At 44.3% G+C, this 23,822-nt stretch overlaps 1 protein-coding gene across 2 annotated transcripts in view; it reads right to left on the bottom strand.

Annotated features, from left to right (window-relative positions):
* Positions 1 to 23,822, bottom strand: part of EPHX2 (epoxide hydrolase 2) — a 69,696-nt gene that overhangs the window by 37,880 nt on the left and 7,994 nt on the right. Inside the window, exons 2-8 of one of the 2 annotated variants that reach the window (XM_035022606.1) lie at positions 19,575 to 19,659; positions 12,601 to 12,760; positions 11,173 to 11,363; positions 9,584 to 9,706; positions 6,350 to 6,424; positions 2,746 to 2,841; positions 1,905 to 1,983 (exon numbers count right to left, since the gene is read on the bottom strand). In XM_035022606.1, the coding sequence (XP_034878497.1) occupies positions 1,905 to 1,983; positions 2,746 to 2,841; positions 6,350 to 6,424; positions 9,584 to 9,706; positions 11,173 to 11,363; positions 12,601 to 12,760; positions 19,575 to 19,659 (809 nt within the window). The remainder of the gene's footprint in view (positions 1 to 1,904; positions 1,984 to 2,745; positions 2,842 to 6,349; positions 6,425 to 9,583; positions 9,707 to 11,172; positions 11,364 to 12,600; positions 12,761 to 19,574; positions 19,660 to 23,822) is intronic. The other variant, XM_035022607.1, reaches the window with a different exon arrangement.

The following is a 23,822-nucleotide window of genomic DNA, read 5'->3' as shown; positions in this document are numbered from 1 at the left end:
AAAAAAAAAAAGTAGTTATAATCAGAGTATGTATAACCACAAGTCCCAGTTCATCCAGAACAGTTCTATTTATGTGGGTTACTACTAATAGTGTTTCTCTTACTTTCAATGGTGTTCTAGTATGAATGATAAATTAATTACTAAGTTATCCCTAGGGGATTCAGGGAAGATCATAGTCTAGATGAATGAAAATAGACATTTTAATAATTAAATTGGAAAAAAAGAATCCTTCAATGTCTTTCCTAGATGTCTGGACTAGAAGCTTTCTTTTTGTCTAAAAGGTAGACCAGGGCGCCTGGGTGGCTCAGTTGGTTAAACGACTGCCTTCGGCTCAGGTCATGATCCTGGAGTCCCGGGATTGAGTCCCGCATTGGGCTCCCTGCTCAACAGGGAGTCTGCTTCTCCCTCTGCCCTCTTCCCTCTCGTGCTCTCTGTCTCTCATTCTCTCTCTCAAATAAATAAATAAAATCTTTAAAAAAAAAAAAAAGGTAGACCATGCAAGAGGTAGTAAGCAGCCGCTGAGTGGGTACCATGACATTTTGGGAACAATCATGGCTGCACTCCCCGGTCCCGACAGGCTGAATGGCCTCGTTGGTGGTCACCCGAGTGCCAGTTCATGTCAGCTGGCTTCAAACTCGACAGGCTTGACGTGAACATGGGGGAAGCAGCTCAGAGAAGCGTGGTGAGCGGCTGGTTTGGCTCACTGAGCTACCGCTGTCAGCAGCATGGCTGACACTAGGAGGGACAGGGATTCTGTTACATGTCTGACTGCATCACGTTCCTGTCTCTCCCTGGGGAGCTGAACAGTGTGGGACTGAGAAGCCCTCTGAAACCCATAAAAGCAGTAGACTCCCTCGCCCCAGGACGGTGCTCATCAACCCACGCATGGACTTGTGTTCATAGGCCCCCAATGCCCATCCTTGGATAGATGCCAAATGGGATCCATAGACACTGGGTTAAGAATCTGGCCTACCAATTACCATACGATCCAGCAACTCCACTTCTGGGTATATACCCCAAAGAGTTGAAAGGAGGAACTCAGGGCGCCTGGGTGGCTCAGTTGGTTAAGCGACTGCCTTCGGCTCAGGTCATGATCCTGGAGTCCCTGGATCGAGTCCCGCATCGGGCTCCCTGCTCGGCGGGAGCCTGCTTCTCCCTCTGACCCTCCCCCCCTCTCATGTGCTCTCTCTCTCTCATTCTCTCTGTTTCAAATAAATAAATAAAATCTTAAAAAAAAAAAAAAAAAGAAAGGAGGAACTCAAGCAGATGTTTGCACACCCATGTTCATAGCAGCATTATTCACATTAACCAGAAGGTGGAGGAAACCCAAATGTCCATCAATGGATGGATGAATAAACAAAACGTGGTCTATACATACAATGAAATATTATTCAGCTTTAAAAAGGAAGGAAACTGTGATATATGCTACAACATGGAGGAATCTTAAAGATGTTATGCTAAGTGAAATCAGCCAGTCACTGAAGGTTAAATATTGTATGATGCATTTAGAGATACCTGGAGTAGTCAAATTCATAGATAGAGAGCAGAAGGGTAGTTGTCAGGGGCTAGGGAAGGGAGAACGGGGGATAAGTGCTTAATGGTACAGAGTTCTGCAAGATAGAAAAAGTTCTGTAGCTGGATGGTACTTCCTATACCCTACATCCAGCACGAGACTTCCTCAGGCCACTGGGTTTCTTGTATTCATTCAGAGTATGGGGAGCAGAGACATCTGAGCCCAAAGAGTATAGACAAGGGTCACTGCAGGAGAGGGGAAGGGCAAAGTCAGACCCCCCCTCAAGGGCTATCTGCTCTGACCTGGGACCAGGGGCTGACAGTGCAGTTGGAGAGCTCAGGCAGTCAGAAGGCATGACCAACATAGGACAGCTGTGAGACAGCTAACCTACCAGGAGGAGCAGATGATTCTCCATAGCCTTTCATGTCCAGAGCTAGTACCCGGAAACCCGCCTGAGCCAGAGCAGGGATCTGGAAAACAAACAGTTTGGGAACACTCAAGTGTGGTCTCAACAGTCTTTTGCAGACACTCCTTCTTTGCTTCCTTCTACCCACGTTCTTGTAAATGGTTCAACTCAAAGTGCCATGTGGCACTATCTGGGATCCTTGCCATGAGGCTGGAATGAGCCCATCTGGATAAGGCTGCCACGGACAGTGGTAGGGTCTGTGTACTGCATCTAATACTACATCTAAGAGAGCACTTTTCTTAGCAAAGACTTTGCAGATTTCCATATTCATTACAAAGACTTCCCAGCAGGTGGCATAAAGTGTCCTGAAGAATCTGCCTTCTTCTAATCTGCAAAGATGGTATGTGGGCTAGCACAGCCCTGAGGTCTGCACCCATCGCTGGCTCCAACACTTCTGAGGTATCATGGTCATCACTGGAGACAATGCTCCACTGTAAGGTTTCAGCTTCTTTTTAAGATTTATTTATTTATTTATTTGAGAGAGAGAGAGACAGACAGGGGGCATGAGAGAGAGTGAGCATGAACGGGGCGAAGGGCAGAGGGAGAGGGAGAAGCAGCCTCACCACTGAGCAACGAGCCCAATGCGGGGCTTGATTCCAGGCCCCCGGGATCATGACCTGAGCCGAAGGCAGACGCTTAACAGACTGAGCCACCCAGGAGACCCAAGGTTTCAGCTTCTTAATGGCATTCTACACTGGGCCACACCATCTAGACCTCCCTCTCCCTTCACCTTGACTGGGGCAGACCTTCCCCCAGTTTCCTTTACCTGGTACCGCCAAGAGAACCAGCTCTCAGGAAAGCCATGGCAGAGACACACAGCAGGTCCGGAGCCCAGCTCCACAAAATGCAGACGCACCCCAGGCTGTAGAAAAGAGAGGTGAACAGAAAATGACCACAGCGCCAGGCTGGACAGAACCAGCTCGTCTTCTGCAGGTCGCGCTGGGCCATCTCTGGGTACTGCCGGACCTCACAATTTCTCAGCCCAAGACCCCGATGCCAGGAGGAGATGTTCAAGAAGACACAACTGGCCAAACTGCAATAAAACTGGCAGCTTCTATAGGAACGTAGGAGGCCTGAAAAGAAGGTTATAATGTTGGAAAAAAAAAAAAAAAAACAAAAGCAAAACAACTTTGCCTTCCTCCCTAAGAGGCCCTAATAGTGTCAGAGTTTCCAGTACTGTTTGACTGGTCTGTCTTCCGTATTTTAAACTGGGGCTGATTTTGTGCATAGCATAATATTCATGTTAACATGCAGAATACCAGGATTACTTTGTTAAAAACTGTTTTTCTCTTGAATGCAAAATCTTTTCCAAGCTTTGCTACACTTGGAGTGCTTTCTGGGCTGTGTGTCAGAGCCTGCTAGAGCTCCATGTCTGTGTTCTCTCCCTGGCACATGACAACATTTTCCAGACCTCCCCCCACTTCCTTGCAATGGGTGCGGCCATGGGACCAAGTTCTGGCCAATGGCCTATGAGAATGAAGAAATGTGTGCTACATTCTGGGCTTATATAAACCTCCCACGCGTGGTCCTCCCTCTTTTCCTATCTGCCCCTGAAGAGTTTGGGCCTCGGGTGAGGTAGAGCCAGCAGAAAGGAGATGGGCTACTTGATGACTGCATGGAGAGAGCCCACTTCTACCCCATATTGGACTGTCTGGCAAGCAAGGAATAAACTTGATGTTGAGCCACCGGAAGTTTGGGATGGTTTGTTTTAGTACTTAACCTATTCCAATTATTACCATGTGGTCTAAGCACATGAACTAAAGCAATATCCAATCAGAGTGCTCTATTTCCCCCCAAAAGTATCTCCAACTTTCTAATGGACATAAATGGGAAAAATAAGCTTTACTTATGGAAATTCACTTGGTACAATTCTATGTAGCTGCATCTCAGATTACTCCAAGCTCATGTTCTAACCGGAAGTTTCATTTATGATTCCCAGCGAGTTACTCTGCTCAAGAAAACATTAGGCTGACATTTCACAAACTCTTTCATGGTCTACAATCTTATCAGAACATGTTCCATAGTCTTCTCATTAGTACTTGGCAAAGGAAGGGATTTAACTTGAAATTCTATCCCTTATATTGAAAAGGGTTGCAGTACTGATGTCCAGGGAAATGATCCTAACATGCCCCAGCTCTAAATGGATCCTAAACTAAGAGTCTCCCTTTTGCTGCTCAGCATATGCACATACTTTCCCATCCTTTAAATGATATGTTAATAAAATTGCCATAAAGCCAGAAAACAAGAAAGACCTAACCCAGCTTGTGTGGCATTAGTATTCAGTGGAGATCGATGGAATAGCGCCCCACAGAGTGGGGCTTGGCTGGGACTCCCCAAAGGTCACTGCCCCAGGCCTTTAATTTGGGGTGAAGACAGAGGGGGTGATAAAGCAGTTCTGATCACCCTCCTTCAAGGTCAAATGAGAAAGGTATTGAAACTGACTGGACCTGCGAGCCTCAAGAGGATTATGGAATAACCCTGTCTATGGGGTTGAAGACACAAGGTCACAGCCCAGATCCCAGCCGAGAGCCCCTTGCTCATTGATACTGGAGATGAGGTCTGAAGGGACCTCATGAAGCGTCCACCCCTTCAGGAGTGCCCAGGGTTACAGGAGGGGCTGGGCTGACCCTGACAGTAGCTTTAGCCCTTTCTTACTACCCAGCTCACACTTATCGTTTCATGCCCACTTCACCATCGCTGCTAAACATTTCCTGATGCAGCCTCCACCCTCACGGAGCCCATCTGCAGCGTGCTGGGGCACCGCCATCAGACAAGGACCCCATCCTGGGTTGTAAGTGCAGGGGCTGGGGATATGTATCTCACTAGACTGCAAAATTCCTGAGGTCTTAGAAGATACTCCATTCATCTTGGTATTTCTCTCGGTGCCCCGAAAACAACAAATACTCAATAAATCCTTGAGGGGCTGTCCTCCAAGCAGCAGGACTTCCCCTGGATCTGGAGACCTGCCCCATTCATGCCACCAGCTCCAGTTTATGGAGCACAGAGGTGCCGGGTACAATGCCCCATGGTCTACATACAGTATTTCAATGACAGTTGACCCTCGCACAATGTGGGGATAAGGGGCACTGACCCCCACCTGCGTAGTCAAAAATAGCATATAACTTCACTCCCCCAAAACTTAACTCCTACTAGCTTCCTATTGACTGGAAGCCTTACCGATAGCAGTCGATGAACACCTATTTTGCATTATGTGTATTATATACTATAATCTTATAAAGTGAGCTAGAGAAAAGAAAACGTTCTTAAGAAAATCCTAAGGAAGAGAAAATACATCCTCAGCACTGTACTGTACAAAATCCTCAGATAAGTGGACCCATGCTGTTCAAACCCATGTTGTTCAAGGGTCAAGTGTAATCCATACAAGAACACTGAAGAGGGGCGCCTGGGTGGCTCAGTAGTTAAGCGTCTGCCTTCGGCTCAGGTCATGATCCCAGGGTCCTGGGATCGAGCCCCGCATCGGGCTCCCTGCTCGGCGGGAAGCCTGCTTCTCCCTCTCCCACTCCCCCTGCTTGCGTTCGCTCTCTCTCTGTGTCTCTGTCAAATAAATAAATAAAATCTTTAAAAAAAAAAAAAAAAAAAAGAACACTGAAGGGAGGTATTAGCATCACCTCATTATAAAGCTGTGTACACTGAGATTCAGAGTGATAAAAAAATGTACCTAAATTTGCAAACTTAGTGCCGAAGCCAGGATTCACACTGGTTCTATCTGGCCCAAAGCAACTGTCCCATCTTGTTTTTTTATGAGCTGTTCTAGGTCTCTTCCCATTTAAATGGGACCAATGACAAATGAAGAAGGATTCCAAGGTGAATCCACAAAGACATTCTACCACCCTGCTCTGTATCCTGGCTGGCTCGGGAGTCGGGGCCGCTCTGCACATGGCCTTGGCCTTGCCGTAGCCCTGACCACAGCTGTTTTAATGACTAATTCTGTCTCTTTATCCTCGCTATGGGTTCCTTGAGGATGGGTCTGTCTTGTTCCTCACTGCATCCCTCGTATCTGGCCCATGGCTGACACCACGGCAGTGCTTGATAAATACCTGCTGGATGAAAACAGGTTCTCCCCAGATCACAGGCCAGACACAGATGCACGTCAGCACGCCTGGGCTACTCAAGGCCCCGTGTGACCCGTTTTTCCATGGGAGTCTGACCGCATCTGTACACTGCTTTGTATATCCTAAGGCATGATCCATGTCTTGTGATTTTGGAGGAATGATTATATGGAGAAATGTTATTTCCCTATGAACAGTGGATGTTCAGCTACCCTTGATATTTAACAAATGTCTCTGCAGGCCGTTGTAGGTGGGCTGGTCAGGGCGGACGCGGCTGATTGGGGGGGAGTGCTCACATACCTTTATTGGCACGTATCCGTGGCTCGCATCACTCGGATTGCACGGGATTGACAGAGGGGCTGTGGCTCCGAGAAGCTGCAAGGAAAAGGGGACAGGGAGAGAGGGAGCAGGCTCCTTCTGTGAGAGGTTCTCAGACAGAGTTTCCCAAAGTCCAGAGTGCTGGCTCCAGGCATCTGTGTCACGGGCCCCTGCGTCCTCCAGGGGACTGCCCAGCCCTGTCCCTCTCCTGCAAGCACAGAGTTGTACTCATCTCCCCCTCCGTTTTAGTTCAGTGCAGCCCGTGACCGGGTCCTTCGGACAGAAGAGCGTGGCCTGTCAGCCTGGCTCCTTAAAATCCCCACGCCGTTCTCTACATTCTCTACCGCACCCCCCGCCCCCTGCCTTCTGGCTGAGAGCCTGGTGTGACCCGGGAGAACACAGCAGGGAAAGACGGTGGGTCCTCTGTCAAACCCGGGTCCTTGAACAGCTGCATGAAGCAAAGCCCCTGGCCACCACCGCCTGAACTTTACATCAGCAGGAAAGAAACACCACCTGCTCTAAAATGCTGAGCTTTCGTACTTCAAGGACTATAATCCTTCTCTATGGCAGTTCCTCAGGTGGTCACCCAGGCTCACGTTGGACACCATCGGGAGCGCAAAGTTCACACAGCAGCCATCCCATCACTGTGTGGCTCTGCTGAAGGGTCTCTCCTTCACGCTGGCCAAAATCAGACTCTCTGGGCCTTTGGATTCGTCTGCTCCAGCTGCCATTACCATGCGCCACAGACTGGGTGACTGACACCACAGACATTTATGTCTCTCAGTTCTGGAAGCCGGGAGTCCAACACCTTGGTTGGTTCAGGCTTGGCTCCTCCTGAGTCCTCTCTCTTTGGCTTTGCACCTCTGCCCTGGGCCCTCACATGGTCTTTCTTAAGGGGCTTCTTTACCTTATTCATGTCAGGTTTCTTGAGACAGAAATGACAAAGGACAGGATGCTGACACATGTAAGCGAACTTATTCACAGGAAGGGACATATTAGCGACTCCTACTACTAGATCGCTCATCTTTAGTCCCAAATATGCGACCTAAGGAAGAAGTGGCTCCGACCTCTAAAGTGGGGGAAGTAAACCATGAAATTTATCTTCCTTTTTTAAACATGGAAGAGTCTGCCTGGATGTCCTCAGCGGGGGAATCAGAAGGCAAGCCCCCTATCTCCATCGCACCTGGAGAGGATTCAAGGTGTGGTGGGAGGGATGGGCAGCTGGGTGCCCTCTGATGGCAATGAGCCTTGTCCGGCCTGAGGGAGCCAAGACACTAACCAAGGACCAGGGTCCCTTGGGGCCCTTCTGCTGAGGTATCCCTGGCCTCCTAAGGGATGTCCTTCTCTTTCCAGGGGTGAGGGGATGGGGGTTTCCGGCTCTCACCGTTCTCCTGCTGTTTTTACAATTTACAAAGCCTGTTCAGGACTGAGTCCCATAGCCTTCCTGAGAGAGAAGAGGCAAGTCTCCTCCATTTAAAAAGGACTAGTTCTCATTCTTCCTTGTATCCTCCCCCTACTCTGGAGAAGACAGGTGAGGCATGGCTTACTTTCCCGATTATGGGACAGTCTTCTGTGACTCGTATGTGACGAGGGGACAACTAGTAAGTGGGACAAGCAGGTGGATGCTGGGATTCCAAGTCTGGGTGTTTTCTCCTCTGTTGCATGAGACTTCCAGGCTTGCTGAAGGACAGATCAAGCTTGGGCAAGACAGTTTATGGCTGTGAAGTCATTAGATAGATTTTATTTATTTGTTAAAGATGGAAAGTCAGGGGCACCTGGGTGACTCAGCCGGTTAAGCATTTGCCTTCAGCTCAGGTCATTATCTCAGGGTCCTGTGATCAAGCCCTGCATTGGGCTCCCTGCTCAGAGGGGAGCCTGCTTCTCCCTCTCTTTCTGTCCCTCCCCCCACTCATGCTCACTCTGTCTCAAATAAATAAAATCTTAAAAAAAAAAAAAGATGAGATGGGTTAGCCCAGTGATGGGTATTAACGAGGGCACGTACCGCATGGAGCACTGGGTGTTATACGAAAACAATGAATCATGGAACACTACATCAAAAACTAATGATGTATTGTATGGTGACTAACATAATAAAATAAAATTTAAAAAAAAAAGATGAAAAGTCATTTGTCCCTATCATGGGGGGCTAAATTGTGTCCCCTCCAAATCCATCGGTTGAAGTCTTAACCTCCAGGGCCTCAGAATGTGACTATGTTTGTAGATAAGGTCTTTAAAGAGGTCATTACGGTTAGAGGAGGTCATTGGAGTCAGAATCCAATCTGGCCAGTGTCCTTGTAAAAGAAGAGGACATTTGGACACACCTGGGGGAAGACCATGTGAAGACACAGGGAGAATGTGGCCATCTACAAGCCAAGGAGAGAGGTCTTGGAAGGAACTGCCCTTGCCAACACCTTAATCTTGGGACTTCTGGCCTCCTCGTGAGACTGTTGTCTCGACCATCCAGTCTGTGTATTTTATGGCAGCTCAGGGAAACGGACACAGTGCCCTTTGAGAAAAAGTTGGGATGGCTGCGCCGTCCAGCTAGCTCAGCCAGGTGCATGCGCCCCCCCCCCCCACCCGCCCCGACACAAGCATTGCATTCCTGCAAAAGCCTTGTGTAACTGGCCCTGGGACTCTGGGGCTCAGTGGGATGGAGATCTTAGGTAAACTCAAAATAACAAAAGGGGCCTCGGCTCTGGCACCACAGGCTAATCCCCAGGCAGCCCCCTTGGGGCATCATTAAGGGCGTCCCTCCTCTCTGAGGGATGGTTTAAACCACTCCACTGAGTCCCAGCAGTATAACCAGGCAGACCAGGTGAGGACTGTGCTCCCTACCCCCACTGGGGCAGACCTAATAGCTAAATTCTCGATATTTACTCTAAAAAGTCAAGTCTAAAAATAAAAATATTTTTTAACTTAAAAAATTAAAATAAATAAATAAATACAGTGAAGTCTGGTGGCTTTGAAAGCTTCGCTCCTGCCTTGGGTCTTGGTTCCTCTGACTCTGACTGGTATGGATTCTTGCTCTCAGAGCATCGCTTCTCTGCTCATGACAGCAGAGAAAGAAACAAGAAGTTCTTCAGGGACAGCATGCTGAAGGCCCATCAGGGAGCAACGAACTCCCTGAACCGGTCCCCCTCTCGCCTGCTGTGTCTCCTACACCCCTAACACAGAGAAGGGGCAGGAAACCCGACCCAGTGCAACCCAGAGAGTTACCTGCACCCCAGTTACTTTCTCCAGTTCTGCCAGGGCTGTGTCTGTGTCACGGACGAGGATGGTGACCATCCCCAAGTCACGGGCCGGCTTCAGATTAGCCCCAACGTCATCCAAGAACACAACCTGAATCCAAATAGCAGGGACACTAGCATCACTTTAATCCAAAGCAAAACTCACCAGTGAGGGACAGCACTGGAAAGACACACATTAAAATGTGAATAGTGGTTATTTTATGACTACAAGGTGAAGAATTATGTTTTCCTCCACATATCTGTTTACTCTTAAAATTAAAAATATTGAATTACATCAGCGTACCCATAAACACACAGAGAGATGTACAGATTCCCACACACACTTGTGGGTTTCAGCCTGAATTCTGAAACTGTAAGAAAATTAAGGAAGGATATAAAGTTATCAGGGTGATATTAAAATTCATCTAGGAAATCAACATGTATGAACAGATAAAAAAAAATCTGGAAAAGAACTGTAATGATACTAAAACAAATTATGAAGCTACAAAAGGTAAAATTTAAAAAAAAGTGGGGAGCTAGAAGAGATATAGACATATCAAATGAAATAGAAGAGAGTCGAGGAATGAACCCAAATATAAATGACAATTTGTGTTGTCCACCTCGTGAGGAAAAATAGTACTTAAAAGATTATATAATTATTTTAACTGTTTGGGGGAAAACAGTTAACTTCCCTCACATCTTCCCCCAAAATAAATTCTGAATATTTAAATTTTAAAATAAAAAAAAATCCTTAAAGTTGTAGAAGAAAGCATAAGTGCATTATCATCTTGGATTAGGGCAGGCCCAGACTTCTAAGCAGCTCATCTGACAACCCAAAAGCCAGAAATGAGAAGACATTTATTTATAGGTATATTAAAATTTAGAGCACTGTTACAAAGCTTAATCCAGGGGTTGAGAAGAGCAGGAGCAAAGTTTAAGAGGAGATAGGAAGGGTTCTGGGATTGAGCCCGGTAAGGATTCCCTGTGAGGAAGTTTAGGGTTTCATCTGATCAGCTTGTGGATGAGATGGGGCCAACAAGAAAGGGTCAGAAACATCAGGGAAAGGTATTTAATCTTGGTCTAATTGCCTTTTTGAAAATTAGAGGTGGGGAATACAAGGGAAACAGAATTTTAGAATAGATACTTAGAGAGAGTATGAAGACAGAATTTAGGGGTTCCTAGAGGAGATAGCTCTAATATTGGAGCCCACTTCCACTCACCCTTTGGTAGGGTGACCGTAACCCTTACCAGCCTTGTGGTCTTGGGAAAATCTCCCAGGGTCTACGTTTCTTTATAGGCAAACTAAGGCAGCGGGTCTAGCAGTTTCGACAATACCTGTTTTGACCTATAAAAGCCACAGAGAGGGGCCACATGCCCATCTCTTGTAGAATGTTCTAGACTGAAGGGACAGGTAAAGTCCTTCAGAAGTCCTGGCCTGGGAGAGTGGGAACCTGCCACTGGACCTAGAATCAAACCACCAGGCCCCAGATGTCCTCCATCTGCTCACTCCTTCTCAATTTTTCTTATTTGCAATTATCTCTAGAACATTCTTTTTCACTAAAGGAAGTGTCTACATACCTCACTGGGGCTGGCCTTCATGGTGTCCAGCACGAACCTGTAGATCTGCGGCTCAGGCTTGGCCATTCTGATCCTGCACGACTCTATCAGGAAGTCAAAGTGCGGCCTCAGCTGACACAGCAGCTGGGCCAGGCTGCCCCTCTGAGCACTGTCATCCAGCCAGTTGTTGGTGAGGATGCAGGTTGTATATCCTGAATGAGAAGTCACCAGTGACTAGACCAGATACAGAACTTTGCTCCAAGAAGCTCAGGATAACCCCACAGGGAACCCCAAAGAAGGGGCCACGCAGGGTTCTTCTTTGCATCAACTTCTTGATGCCCAGCTTCTAAACTGACAGATGGGACAAGAATCATCTTTACCCATAAGCACCTCCTGACACAGAGACAGGAGAGTAAGCAGACCGGGTACATGAAGGGCTTTCAGAAGCACTGATAGAAACACTACATCCCTTAATTTCTTGCAATTGTAGAGCAAGAGGTTGTGATCTTCATCAGCTCATGTGATCCTTACCACTTCTGGAATAGGCAGGACAGATCTTACCAGATGAGCAAACAGAAGCTCAGACAAATGTGGAGCTTCCCAGAGCCACACAGTGAAGGCAGAACTGGGCCAGGCCCAGAATCCTGCCTTTGGACTGCCCCTCCAGTGCTCCTTCCAAGTCTATGTTACTGAAAACTCTGCTTGACTATCTTTCAAAATTCTTGCCTTGGCTGTCGGAGACTGCATTCCCATTTCAAAACTAGAGGAATGTCAGCAGAAATGGCATTATCCCTGGCTTTCTCCCCCTAACCAAGAAGGGCAAGAAGTAGGGGGTGCTGGAAACAAGGCACTGATGAGTCAGTGGTGAGACCCTTTCCATGGAACATGAGTGAGAAACATGGACATGGGATGGCTGAGCCATGACCTGGTAAGTCTGCTGATAAGTGGGTAGAATGATTTCGAATATACCTGTGAAGAAGAGCTGGGCTCCAAAACTACATAAATCCCTACTGGATGAACATGAGCTCATGTCCCAGACCATTTGACACCATCTGAATTCATGTCAGCCAGCTCATAGCTCAGTCACTTTGACATTCAGAGGCTGAGACAATCACAGTTGCTTAAAAGGCCTTGATTTTCAATCACTGTGACAAGAGGTTGGGTCATTACTAGTGTCACTGGAGGGAGAGAACTTTGCTCACAACGCAGTCTCTGGCACACACTGCTTTGTTAAATAAAATTCTTTCATTTTTTTTTCCCCAGCTATTCTGATAGTGCTATTTTTTGCCATTTGATAAAACTTACTTCAGGGCTATGTTTTTAAGAACGGCTTTCCATCAAGGTCCAGAAGATCTGTGCTCTCGGAACACATATAGATGTATTCTGACCTAACACACCCAAGGGCTCTAGTGTGGTTGGTTCAGAGAACGGCCAGTATTGGATCCTTACCCTTCTTTCTGAGGGCAAGAGCTGCCTGAAGCATGGGGTGGTTGATCTTTCTTGCTGCAGCTGCCTTGCCAAAGATCTGGCTTACAGAGAAATTCTCAGGGAGGCGGATTCCAGAGTCCTCAGAACATTTCCTGCAGTCTTCTTCCATGAGTGGCACCCACTGTAAGAGTGAATTGATGAGGGACGATCAATTGGTACCTCCTTTGAAAAAGCTTTTGGCAGCATTTACTAAATCTGATCATACGCATTCTGAGCCAGCAATTCCGCTCCTAGACCCACACCCAATGGAAATGTCTACGTATGTTCACCAAAAAGACATGTTTGTGTATGCACTTGCAGGAGCATTATTTCCAAGAGCCCTGAAACTACAAGCTACACAAATGCCCCTGTTTATGGGCTGAATGGGGTTCCCCCAAAATTCATGTTGAAGTCTTAAGCCCTCACACCTCAGAAAGTGATTGTCCTTGAAGGTAGGGTCTTTAAAGAGGTGATTAAGGTAAAATGAGGTCATGAGTGGGCCCTAATCTAATCTGACTGGTGTCCTTGTAAGAACAGGAGATTAGGACACACATACACACACACACAGGAAAGACTGCGAAGACACAGAAGATGGCCACTACAAGATAAGAAGAGAGACCTCAGAAAAAACCAACCCTGCCAATACCTTGATCTTGGGCTTCTAGGCTCCAGAGCTATGAGAAAATAAATGTCTATTGTTTAAACCACCCAGTCTGCGGTATTTTGTTATGGCGGCCCTGGGTAACTAATACACTTATTAGCAGCAAAATGGATTGTGATATGTTTATACACTATCATAGCAGCACTATTTGTAATAGTTCAAACTGAAAACTACCCAAACCCCAATAGCAGAATGATAGAGAGCTCATAAATAAACCCATGCATACATATATGGTCAAATAATTTACAACAAAGAAACCAAGAATATACAATGGGGAAAGGACAATCTCTTCAATAAATGGTGTTGGGAAATCTGGACAGCCACATGCAAAACAATGAAACTTGACCACTTCACCATACACAAAAATCAACTGAAAATGGATGAAAGACTTCAACACAAGACCTGACACCCTAAAACCCCTAAAAGAAAATGTAGGTGGTAAGTTCCTTGACATAGGTTTTGCTGATGATTTTTTGAATCTGACAACAAAAGCAAAGCAACAAAAGCAAAAATAAACTATTAGGTCTACATCAAAATAAAAAGCTTTTGCACAGCGACGGAAGCCATCAACAAAACAAAAAGGCAACCTACTGAATGGGAGAAGATATTTGCAAATGATATATCTGATAAGGGGCTGATATCCAAAATATATAAAGAACTCATACAACCTAACGGCAAAAAAAGCAAACAACTTGATTAAAAAATGTATGGAAGACCCGAAAAGACATTTTTTCCAAAGAAGACATATAGGTGGCCAACAGACACATGAAAAGATGTTCAACATGACTAATCATCAGGGAAATGTGCATCAAAACCACTGTGAGATATCACCTCACACCTATTAGAATGGCTATTATCAAAAAGACAAGAAATAACAAATGTTGGTGAAGACGTAGGGAAAAGGGAACACTCTCACACTGTTGGTGGGAATGTAAATTGGTGCAGCCACTATGGAAAACAGTTTGGAGGTTCCTCAAAAAATTAAAACTAGAATTACCCTATGATCCAGCAATTCCACTTTGGGTATTTATCCAAAGAAAACAACACCACTAACTCAAAAAGATATCTGCACCCCACCCCCATGTTCACTGCAGCATTATTTATAATAGCCAAGATGTGGAAACAACCTAGATGCCCATCAATGGATGAATGAATGTATAAAGAAAATGTGGTATATAACTTTAATGGAATATTATTCAGCCATAAAAAAGAACAAAATCTTGCCATTTGTGACAATCTAGATGAACATCGAAGGCATTATGCTACATGAAATAAGTCTGGTAGAGAAAGACAAATACTGTCTGATCTCTCTTATATGTGGGAATTAAATTAAAAACAGAAACAAAAACAAAAAATACAAAAAAAGCCAAACTTATAGATACAGAGAATGTGGTTGCCAGAGGCAGGTGGTGGGGGACGGGGTGGGAGAAATGGGTGAAGGGGGCCAAAAGATAAAAAGAAAAAAAAAGATACAAATGCCAAAACTGATGCAAGATAAAATATAAAATGTGAGTAGACTAAAACCATTAATGAAATTGGAAAAATAATGGAAGTATTCACCTTTCCGTAAAAATAATAAAACTCTTGCAGCCTTAGACTGTTACACAAAGAAAAAAATATATATATATATAGTTAAGTGGGAGAGTTACATAAGTAGATTTGCATTTTAGGGAGGTCATCCCAGAAACAGTGAGGAGGATTGGAGGAAGGGAGAATAATTAGAAGAGAATTTTCACAAGTTCTCACCATCACCATCCACCTACCAGCATTAGTGGCCAAGAACTCCATCTTCCCTTCTGTTACCATGCATAATGGTCCATTGCTCTTATCAAAGCTCAACCCCTCCATCTAGATTCCATCCCTTTCTGTTTCAAGGACGTGGCTCCAGTGGGTCTCCCTTCCTCATTCCTTTATCAGCAATCTCCCTCGCTATGGGACCATTGCCATCAGCATGCAAGCATATTGTTATCATAAAGAAAACCTCTTTCTTGACCTTATCCCCTCCTTCTACTGCCCCATTTTTCTACCCCACTTTGTATCAAAACTTCACATAGTCTTCAAACCGTTTCTCTCATTCTTTCTTGAACATAGTCTGATCAGGCTTTGACCTCCTCATTCCACATTCCACCCTCTCTCGCCAAGGTTATCAGTGACCTCCATGTTGTGTTGCTGTATCTAATGGGCACTTGCCAGCCTTCATTTTGCCTGACCCATCAGCTGCATCAACACAGATGGCCACTCTCTTCATCTGAAACTTGATAAATCCTTGGCTTTCAGGACTCCACACCCTCCTAATGTTTCTCTTATCGGTGGAGATTCATTCTCCATCTCTCAATCCTGGGTCCCCCTCATCAACCTGACCTTTAATACTAGAGTACCCAGGATTCTGGATTCTCCATTTATACTCCCTTTCTCAGTGATCACACTGAGTCCAGTGGCATTAAAAATGCCATCTATATGCTGTGTGTGTGTGTGTGTGTGTGTGTGTAAGATGTTCCTTCAGCTCTGGGTTTGTATATGCAGCTGCCTCTTGCACGCTCTATTTGGAGATCAATAGGCATTTCAAATTGAAATATCCCAAATCGGGCACCTGATTTCCCAGCCCCAGAGCAGCGAACAGCAACTGATAACTGTCAGTTGGTTCTGGTCAGAAACGTTTGTTATCCTTCATTCCTCTCTCATACTCATACTCAATCTATCAGGAAGGCCTGTGGAATCTACTGTCAAAATATTCCAGACTTGGATCACTTTTTACTGCTTCCACCAATATTACCTTAGTCCAAGCTACCACCATCTCTCACCCAGATCTTCCAATAGCTTCCTTAATTAGTCTATAATGATCCTTGCCCTTTTGGTCTATTTATGCAGCAGCAAGAATGAGGTTTTAAAAATATCAGTCAGGAGGTGGATTTGAGGCTTGCCTTCCCATCTCCTTGTCTGGCTGCCTCTCGAATAAACCTTTTCCTTGGGACGCCTGGGTGGCTCAGTGGGTTAAGCGTCTGCCTTTGGCTCGGGTCATGATCCCAGTGTCCTGGGATCGAGTCCTGCATGGGGCTCCTTGCTCAGCAGGAAGCCTGCTTCTCCCACTGCCTGCCACTGCCCCTGCTTGTGCTTGCTCGTGCGTGCTCTCTCTCTCTCCCCCTGACAAATAAATAATAAAATAAAATTTTAAAAAACTCTTTTCCTTGCTGCCAATATATATACATAATGTCACTTCACTGCTCCAAATCTCCCAATGCCTTTCCATCTCAGGGTGAAAAAAAAATGGATAAACAGATCAGAGTATCTTCATACAATGGAATATCATGCAGCGATGAGAATAAAACTATTTATGACTGCATACAATGACATCTATGATTCTCACAAATACGGTGTTGAGGAAAAGATGCCAGATACAAAAGATTTATCGGTGTGGTTCCATTTGCATAAAGTACAAAATAGGTAAAAGTGATCTCTAAGGTTGGAAGTCAGGATGGTTAGTTACTCTTGGAGGGGTAGCGTTAGAAGGTGCGTAAGTGGGGTGCCCATGGTGCTGATTATGTTTTATTTCTTAATCTGGGTGCCAGTGACATGGGTGCAGTTTGTGTGAAAAGTCATTAAACTGTATACTTTGTGTACTTTTCTGTTTGTATTGTACACACAAATGAGAAAAAATTTCCCACCCAGGTGCCCATACACACAAATGAAAAATTAAGATGACATTCATTTTCAAGACATGATTTCTGAAGACAAATTGAGCCTAAGTAGCCTTTGTCATAATATATAGTTGGCCCTTGAATAACGTGGGGGTTGAGAGCCCTAACCCCCCACATTGTTGAAAACCCACATATAATTTTTTTTTTTTAAGATTTTATTTATTTATTTGACAGAGACAGAGATAGCAAGAGCAGGAACACAAGCAGCGGGAGTGGGAGAGGGAGAGCAGGCTTCCCGCCGAGGAGGGAACCCGATGTGGGACTCGATCCCAGGACCCTGGGATCATGACCTGAGCCGAAGGCAGACGCTTAACGACTGAGCCACCCAGGAGCCCCACATATAATTTTTGACTCCCCAAAAGCTTAACTACTAATAGCCTACTGTTGACCAGAAGCCTTACCAATCACATAGAGTTGATTAATATATATTTTATATGTTATATGTATTATATACTGTGTTCTCATAATAAAGTAAGGCAGAGAAAAGAAAATGTTATTAAGAAAATCAAATGGGGGCGCCTGGGTGGCTCAGATGGTTAAGCGTCTGCCTTCGGCTCAGGTCATGATCTCAGGGTCCTGGAATCGAGTCCCGCATCAGGCTCCCTGTTCCTTGGAAGCCTGCTTCTCGCTCTTCCTCTCTCTCTCTCATGAATAAATAAATAAAATCTTTAAAAAAAAAAAAAAAGAAAATCACATGGAAGAGGAAAATGCGGTTACAGCACTGTATGTGTATTTATTGAAAAAAAAAACAAACCATGGATAGGTAGACCCGTGAATTCAAATTCATGTTGTTCAAGGATCAACTGCAATTTGCTATTTCAGACCTCATCTGCTAACCATTCAAGTTGCCTAGAAGCTACATACGGACGAAAGAAGTCAGAACGGGTGCAGGGTTTTCATAGCAATTACTAGAATTTTCACTCTATCATTCCTATGTTCATTGAAAACACATTGTACTTCCCTCTTTCCTTCTCTTCCAACAATATTACTGCAGATTTCTTATTGACTTCACATTTATTCTCAGCAGTATCATTAGTTTTTCAGTCACCAGCCACTGTGCATGTGCAAGAGCGCGTGCATCCACGCGCGCTCTGTGCCTTCACAGAAAAGGCGGACTCCTGCTTTCTCCTACAGTGGGCCCTAAGTTCTCTGACAGACCGACAGGTGGCTCTAATTCATAAAAAGTGTTAAAATATAGACCATGTTCTCTGTGTGCTTATAGATTCTCAATAGCCTTTCTTCTTCCAGACACTGAGAATTCAAATGGTTTCAGATCCTGATTACTTTGTTAAAAACCAGTGGAGGTTGTAGTCACAATGGTAACTGTTATTTATTTAGCACTTGCTATGTGCCAGGCACCGTGCGAGACACTTTCCTAGCTTCCTAACTATCCATGAAGTAGACTGTAGATCACCCTCATTTTACAGATGGCAAGACTGGGCCTTTGGGAGGTGAAGCAACTTGCTGGGGGGGACACGGTCTGTAAGTGGGAGCTGTGATTCAAATCCTGCTCTCTGGCTCCAAAGCCCACCCATTATCCAGTTATTACTTAACAACCCCTCCCCGCAATTGGCCCTGTCTGAAAACAGCTACTCTCAAGATGACAACTATCAACAACAGAACAAATAAACAACAAAACAAAGACTGACGAGGATTGGCGAAGATGTGGACGAACTGGCAATCTTGTGCACTGCTCAGAGGAATGCAAACTGGGGTAGCCACTCTGGACAACAGGATGGAGGGTCCTTAAAAAAAATTAAAAACAGATCTACTGTATGATCCAGCAATCCCACTTCTGGGTCTATACCCAGAAGAACTGAAAGCAAGGTGTCACGCAGATATTCGCACACCCATATTCACAGTGGTATTATTCACAATAACCAAAAGATGGAAGCAACCCCGGGGTCCATTGACAGAAGAATGGACAAACAAAATGTGGTCTATCCATACAATGGAAAACTATCCATCCTTAAAAAGGAAAGAAAGCCTTTCACATGCCACAGCATGGATGAACTTTTAAGACATCATCCAAGGGAAATAAGCGAGGCACAAAAGGACAAATATTGCATGATCCTACTTCTCTAATGTGGCTAGAGTAGCCGCATTCATGGAGACAGGAAGGTTGCCAGAGGCTGGGGGAAAAGAAGAATGGGAGTTTTTGTTTAAGGGGTATAGGATTTTAGTTTTGCAAGATGAAGAGTTCTGGAAATGGATGGTGGTGATGGCTTCACAATGTGAATATACTTTACATTACACAATTACATACTTAAAAGTGATCAAGGTGATAAATTTTGTATTATGTGTATTTTATCACCATTTAAGAAGAAAAAAAAAAAGCGCTACTCTGCCTGGTATAGATTTTCAAGGGGTTGGCAATTTTCCAGTCATGGGGTAGATCCTGCAAAGAGACAATAAGCCAGTCTTAACTCTCTCTCTGTGGGTCTCTAAGCCCCCATCCCAGTCCTACGACGGAAGTGCTAGACGGGGTACATCGGTGAAGCAAACATGGGTCTGCCATCAGAGAGCTTCTAGTCAGTGCGGGAGATGGGCATGTGGGCACAGAATGCCTTCTTGAGGGGGTCTATGAAGTGTCCCTTTACCTGGGAAAACGTGATCTCTCCCCTCATGAGGCGGGCACTGGAGCCATCTGGGCCTCCTCTCCTGAAAGCTTCTTTCAGAAAGCCTCTGGAAGACACAAAGGAACAACAGCATGGATGTTTGGAAGACTTCATCATAGCAGCATGTAGGGGACAGACACTATTTCTATCCACAGACAAACTGCTGTTAGAAAGGCATTCTGCCATGGAGGGGGAAAGGCAATGCTCAAGTTGGGATCTTAGCCTGAAAAAGCAACCTAACCAGGATGTGAGACCATAAACTAAATGAGGAATATGCTGGCAGGTGAGGCAGCCCACCGGGGACCACCTAACAGAGACTCTTCAACTGTTAGTACTTCTGGCTTTGCCACTTAAGGGACAAACTCAAGACTGGATATGCATTCACTCCCATCTTCAGCTCATTTGCACAAGGCACTGCTCCAAAGGGCTGCTTTACTAATACATATTCTTCAAAGGGAATGAAATATTTTTTTCTTGTTTCGATTCTGAACATATAGTTTCTATTTCATTTTAACCTTATTTAATTTTTAAAAAGTTTCCCATGTTATGAGCTAAATTGTACCCCCCACCTCCAATTCATATGTCGAAGTCCTAATCCCCAGTACTTCAGAATGTGACTGTATTTGGAGACAGGGCCTTTAAAGAGGTGATTACATTAAGATGAGGTCATTAAGGTGGGCCCTATGTAATGAGTGGTGTCCCGAGGAGGAAATCAGGACACAGACCTGAACAGAGGGAAGACCACGTGAGGACACAGGTAGAAGGCGGCCATCTACAAGCCTAGGAGAGAGGCCTCAGGAGAAACCAACCCTGCCGCCATCTTGATCTTGGACTTCTAGCCTCTGGAACTACTGTTGAACCCACCTAGTCTGTGGTACTTGGTTATGGCAGCGCTGGCTAGCGATGGTGTCTAACACACCTCAGCTCAAATTCATCCCCTGTTCACAGACCCAAGGAGTAGCAGACACAGAGGGAGAGAGACAAGCTCATTACCCTCTCACCTCCTTACATTACAAAATACAAGTTTCTATTCCATTTTCTTGATAATTTCCCACCCCCTGTGGTGGATCTGCTACCTTCACATGGCCAGCTGGGTGTCATCGGACAGATAAAGGATGGTATGTATGTGACACACACACACACACACACCTCCACCCCCTTGCACCGCCGGCGGATGTTGATAATCCATTACCACATCCGATTCCACTGAGTCCAGACGCTCATGTGCAATCCTTAATATAGTGCCCCAGGCAAATATTCACAATGCACGGGAATTGGTGAGCCAGTTAAAATTATTTACCATTCCCAAGTAAGATGACAAATATCTCTGATCTGGGAGTTTCATTTCTGAAAACAGTCAACTCCCTTCTATCCGACTAACCCTCTTGCAGGTAACAGTTATCGACTTTGCACGAAATGTGGAAAGATATATTCCTACTATCGTAGCCTTGCTCAACTTTCCAGTAATAGCAATGGCTTTGCTACACCTTTGCCACCAGTTATTATTTATTTATTTATTTGAAAGATTTTATCTTTAAGTAATCTCTATACCCAATGTAGGGCTCAAACTTACAACCCTGAGATCAAGAGTCACATGTTCCATTGAACTGAGCCAGCCAGGCACTGCCCTGCCAGTTGTCTCTTTTTTTTAAACAGAGTTATTAAATTGTAATTACATACCATCAAATCCATGTTTTAAGAGTATGATTCAATGATGTGTAGTAAATTTACAGTTGTGCAAACATCAGCCCATGCCAGTTTTAGAACATTCATCACCTCAAAAGATCCCTCATAGCCTTCTGCAGCTGACCTCCAGTTTGAAGAGTCAATACACAATTCAACTCAACTATCTTGTATTGAGCACCTAGGCATGCAAGACATTGTGCTGGGTGCTGTGATATAAAAATGGAAAAGTGTGACTGCATTCTTAGGGAGCTCACAGGGGACAAGGGAGTCAACATATAAGCAAGTAACTATAACACACTGGATGAGTAGGATGGAAAGCAAACGGAAAATTATTTTTTCTGCCTGGAGAATGGGGGCTGATAGAAGAACAGGAGCTGAGGCAAGAATATAACTATAGAGAAAAGAGATACCAATGTATCTATAAGACAAATCAGGCAGTAATAATAATAAAGGAAGCAATTTGAAATATGAGCATTGTTGGATTGGAAAACATGAATTCCAAATTTTAAGGATGACTAACAAAAGCAGTGAACAGTGAAATGGCCATCACACAAAATGAAATTAGTGAATAAAAAGACATGATACAGTTTTCAAGAATAAAGAGTAAAACGATGAAGCAATTGAAGTTAATGAGAAAATGATAAGACCTAGGGAGGCCAAATTCCTTTAATAAGCAAACAATAAGAATTCCAGAAGGATTGGGGCGCCTGGGTGGCTCAGTCGGTTGAGTGTCAGACTCTTCATTTCCGCTCAGGTCATGATCTCATGGGCCGTGGAATCGAGCCCTGCATGATGCTCCTCGCTCAGCAGAGAGTCTGCTTGAAATATTCTCTCTCTCCCTCTGCCCCTCCTCCGGCGCCTGCGTGTGCGTGCGCACGCTCTCTCCTCTCAAATAAATAAATCTTAAAAAAAAAAAAAAAAAGAATTCCACTAGGATTGATCAGAGAAGCAGGAGAACACTCCTCTGTACTGAAGAAAGATTTGAGTCCTTAGATCAAAAGTATACCAATTACCAAGGCAAAACTAATAAAAAACAAACAAACAAAACCCCCACAATAGGCATATGTGGGGGAACTATGGCAATTCCTAGAATAAGAAAGGGTAACAACCTTTTGTGTAAAAACAGATTATACACAAAAGAAAAACAATTTAGAGTGACATTAGTCTTTTATCTGCAACTTTAGATGTCAGAAGATTGTGGAAAAATAGTCACTAGACATTGAGATAAAAAGAAACAATGGCCCCAAAATTCTATCCCCAGACAATTTATTATACATTTTTGAAGGTAACAGAAAATCCCAGCCTGTAAAACTAATGTTTACCATCACATGCATTTCCTGAAAAAAAAAAAAAAAAGAAATTCAAGGAAGATTTCCAGTCAACTTAAAGATAGATCAAAATAGAAAGTTGAGAACAGGACAAATGTGGTTTAAAAGAAATTGGAAATGAAATTTCTTAAAATACCACTTGCCACAGCATTAGAAAAAAACAGAAATAAACCTAATGAAAGAGGTTTAAGACCTCTATCTGGAAAACTACAAAACTAAGAGAAATTAAAGACCTCAATAGATGGAGAGATCTATATCAAGTTCATGGATTAGGAGACTTAATATGGTTTGGGCAAAAATTCTCACCAAACTGATACAAAGATTTAATTCACTCCAATAGTAATCCCAGCAGATTTTGTGTATAAGTGTGAAAATTGACACACCGATTACAAAATTTATCTGGAAACTAAAGGACACAGAATAGCCAAACAAATCTTTAAGAATAAATATGAAGGATTTATATTACATGATTTTAAAATTTACTATAAATTAAGACAATGTAGTATTATTGCACAGACCTACACATCAACTTAGCGTAACAGGGAGTCCAAAAATAGACCTCTCTATATATGGTCATAAAGGCACCACTAAAATTTAATGTGAGAAAGGTTTTTTTCAATAAATGACTTTAGAGCAACTGGATATCCATAGGGGGTGGGGAGACTTCACACCACATACAAAATTTGTTTTGAAGTGGATCATCCACCTAAATGTGAAAGTTAAAACAATCTAGCTTCTAGAAGAAAGTGGGATATCTTCATGACCTTTAAGTAAGCAAAAATTTCTTAAAAGGACACCAAAAGCAGGGGCACCTGGGTGGCTCAGTCAGTTAAGCATCTGAGACTTTTTTTTTTTTTAAGATCTTATTTATTTATTTGAGATAGAGAGTGTGAGAGAGAGAGCATGAGAGCAGGGTGAGGGGCAGAGGGAGAAGCAGACTCCCCACTGAGCAGGGAGCCTGATGCAGGGCTTGATCCCAGGACCCCAGGATCATGACCTGAGCTGAAGGCAGATGCTTAACCGACTGAGCCACCCAGGTGCCCCAAGCATCCAACTCTTGATCTCAGCTCAGGTCTTGATCTTGGGGTCTTGGGTTCAAGCCCAACTGGAAAAAAAAAAAGGACAAAAAAGCACTAACATAAAACAACAAAAAAAGATAACTTAGTTGTCATTAAAATCAAGACTTTCTGTTCATCGAAGATATCACTGAGAAAGT

This window comes from Mirounga leonina, unplaced genomic scaffold (assembly GCF_011800145.1).
Source record: "Mirounga leonina isolate KUSES-001 unplaced genomic scaffold, KU_Mleo_1.0 Mir_176, whole genome shotgun sequence".
NCBI classification, from domain to species: Eukaryota; Metazoa; Chordata; class Mammalia; order Carnivora; family Phocidae; genus Mirounga; species Mirounga leonina.
The sequence above is the reverse complement of the archived record's forward strand: the minus strand, read 5'-3'. Positions and strand labels throughout refer to the sequence as shown.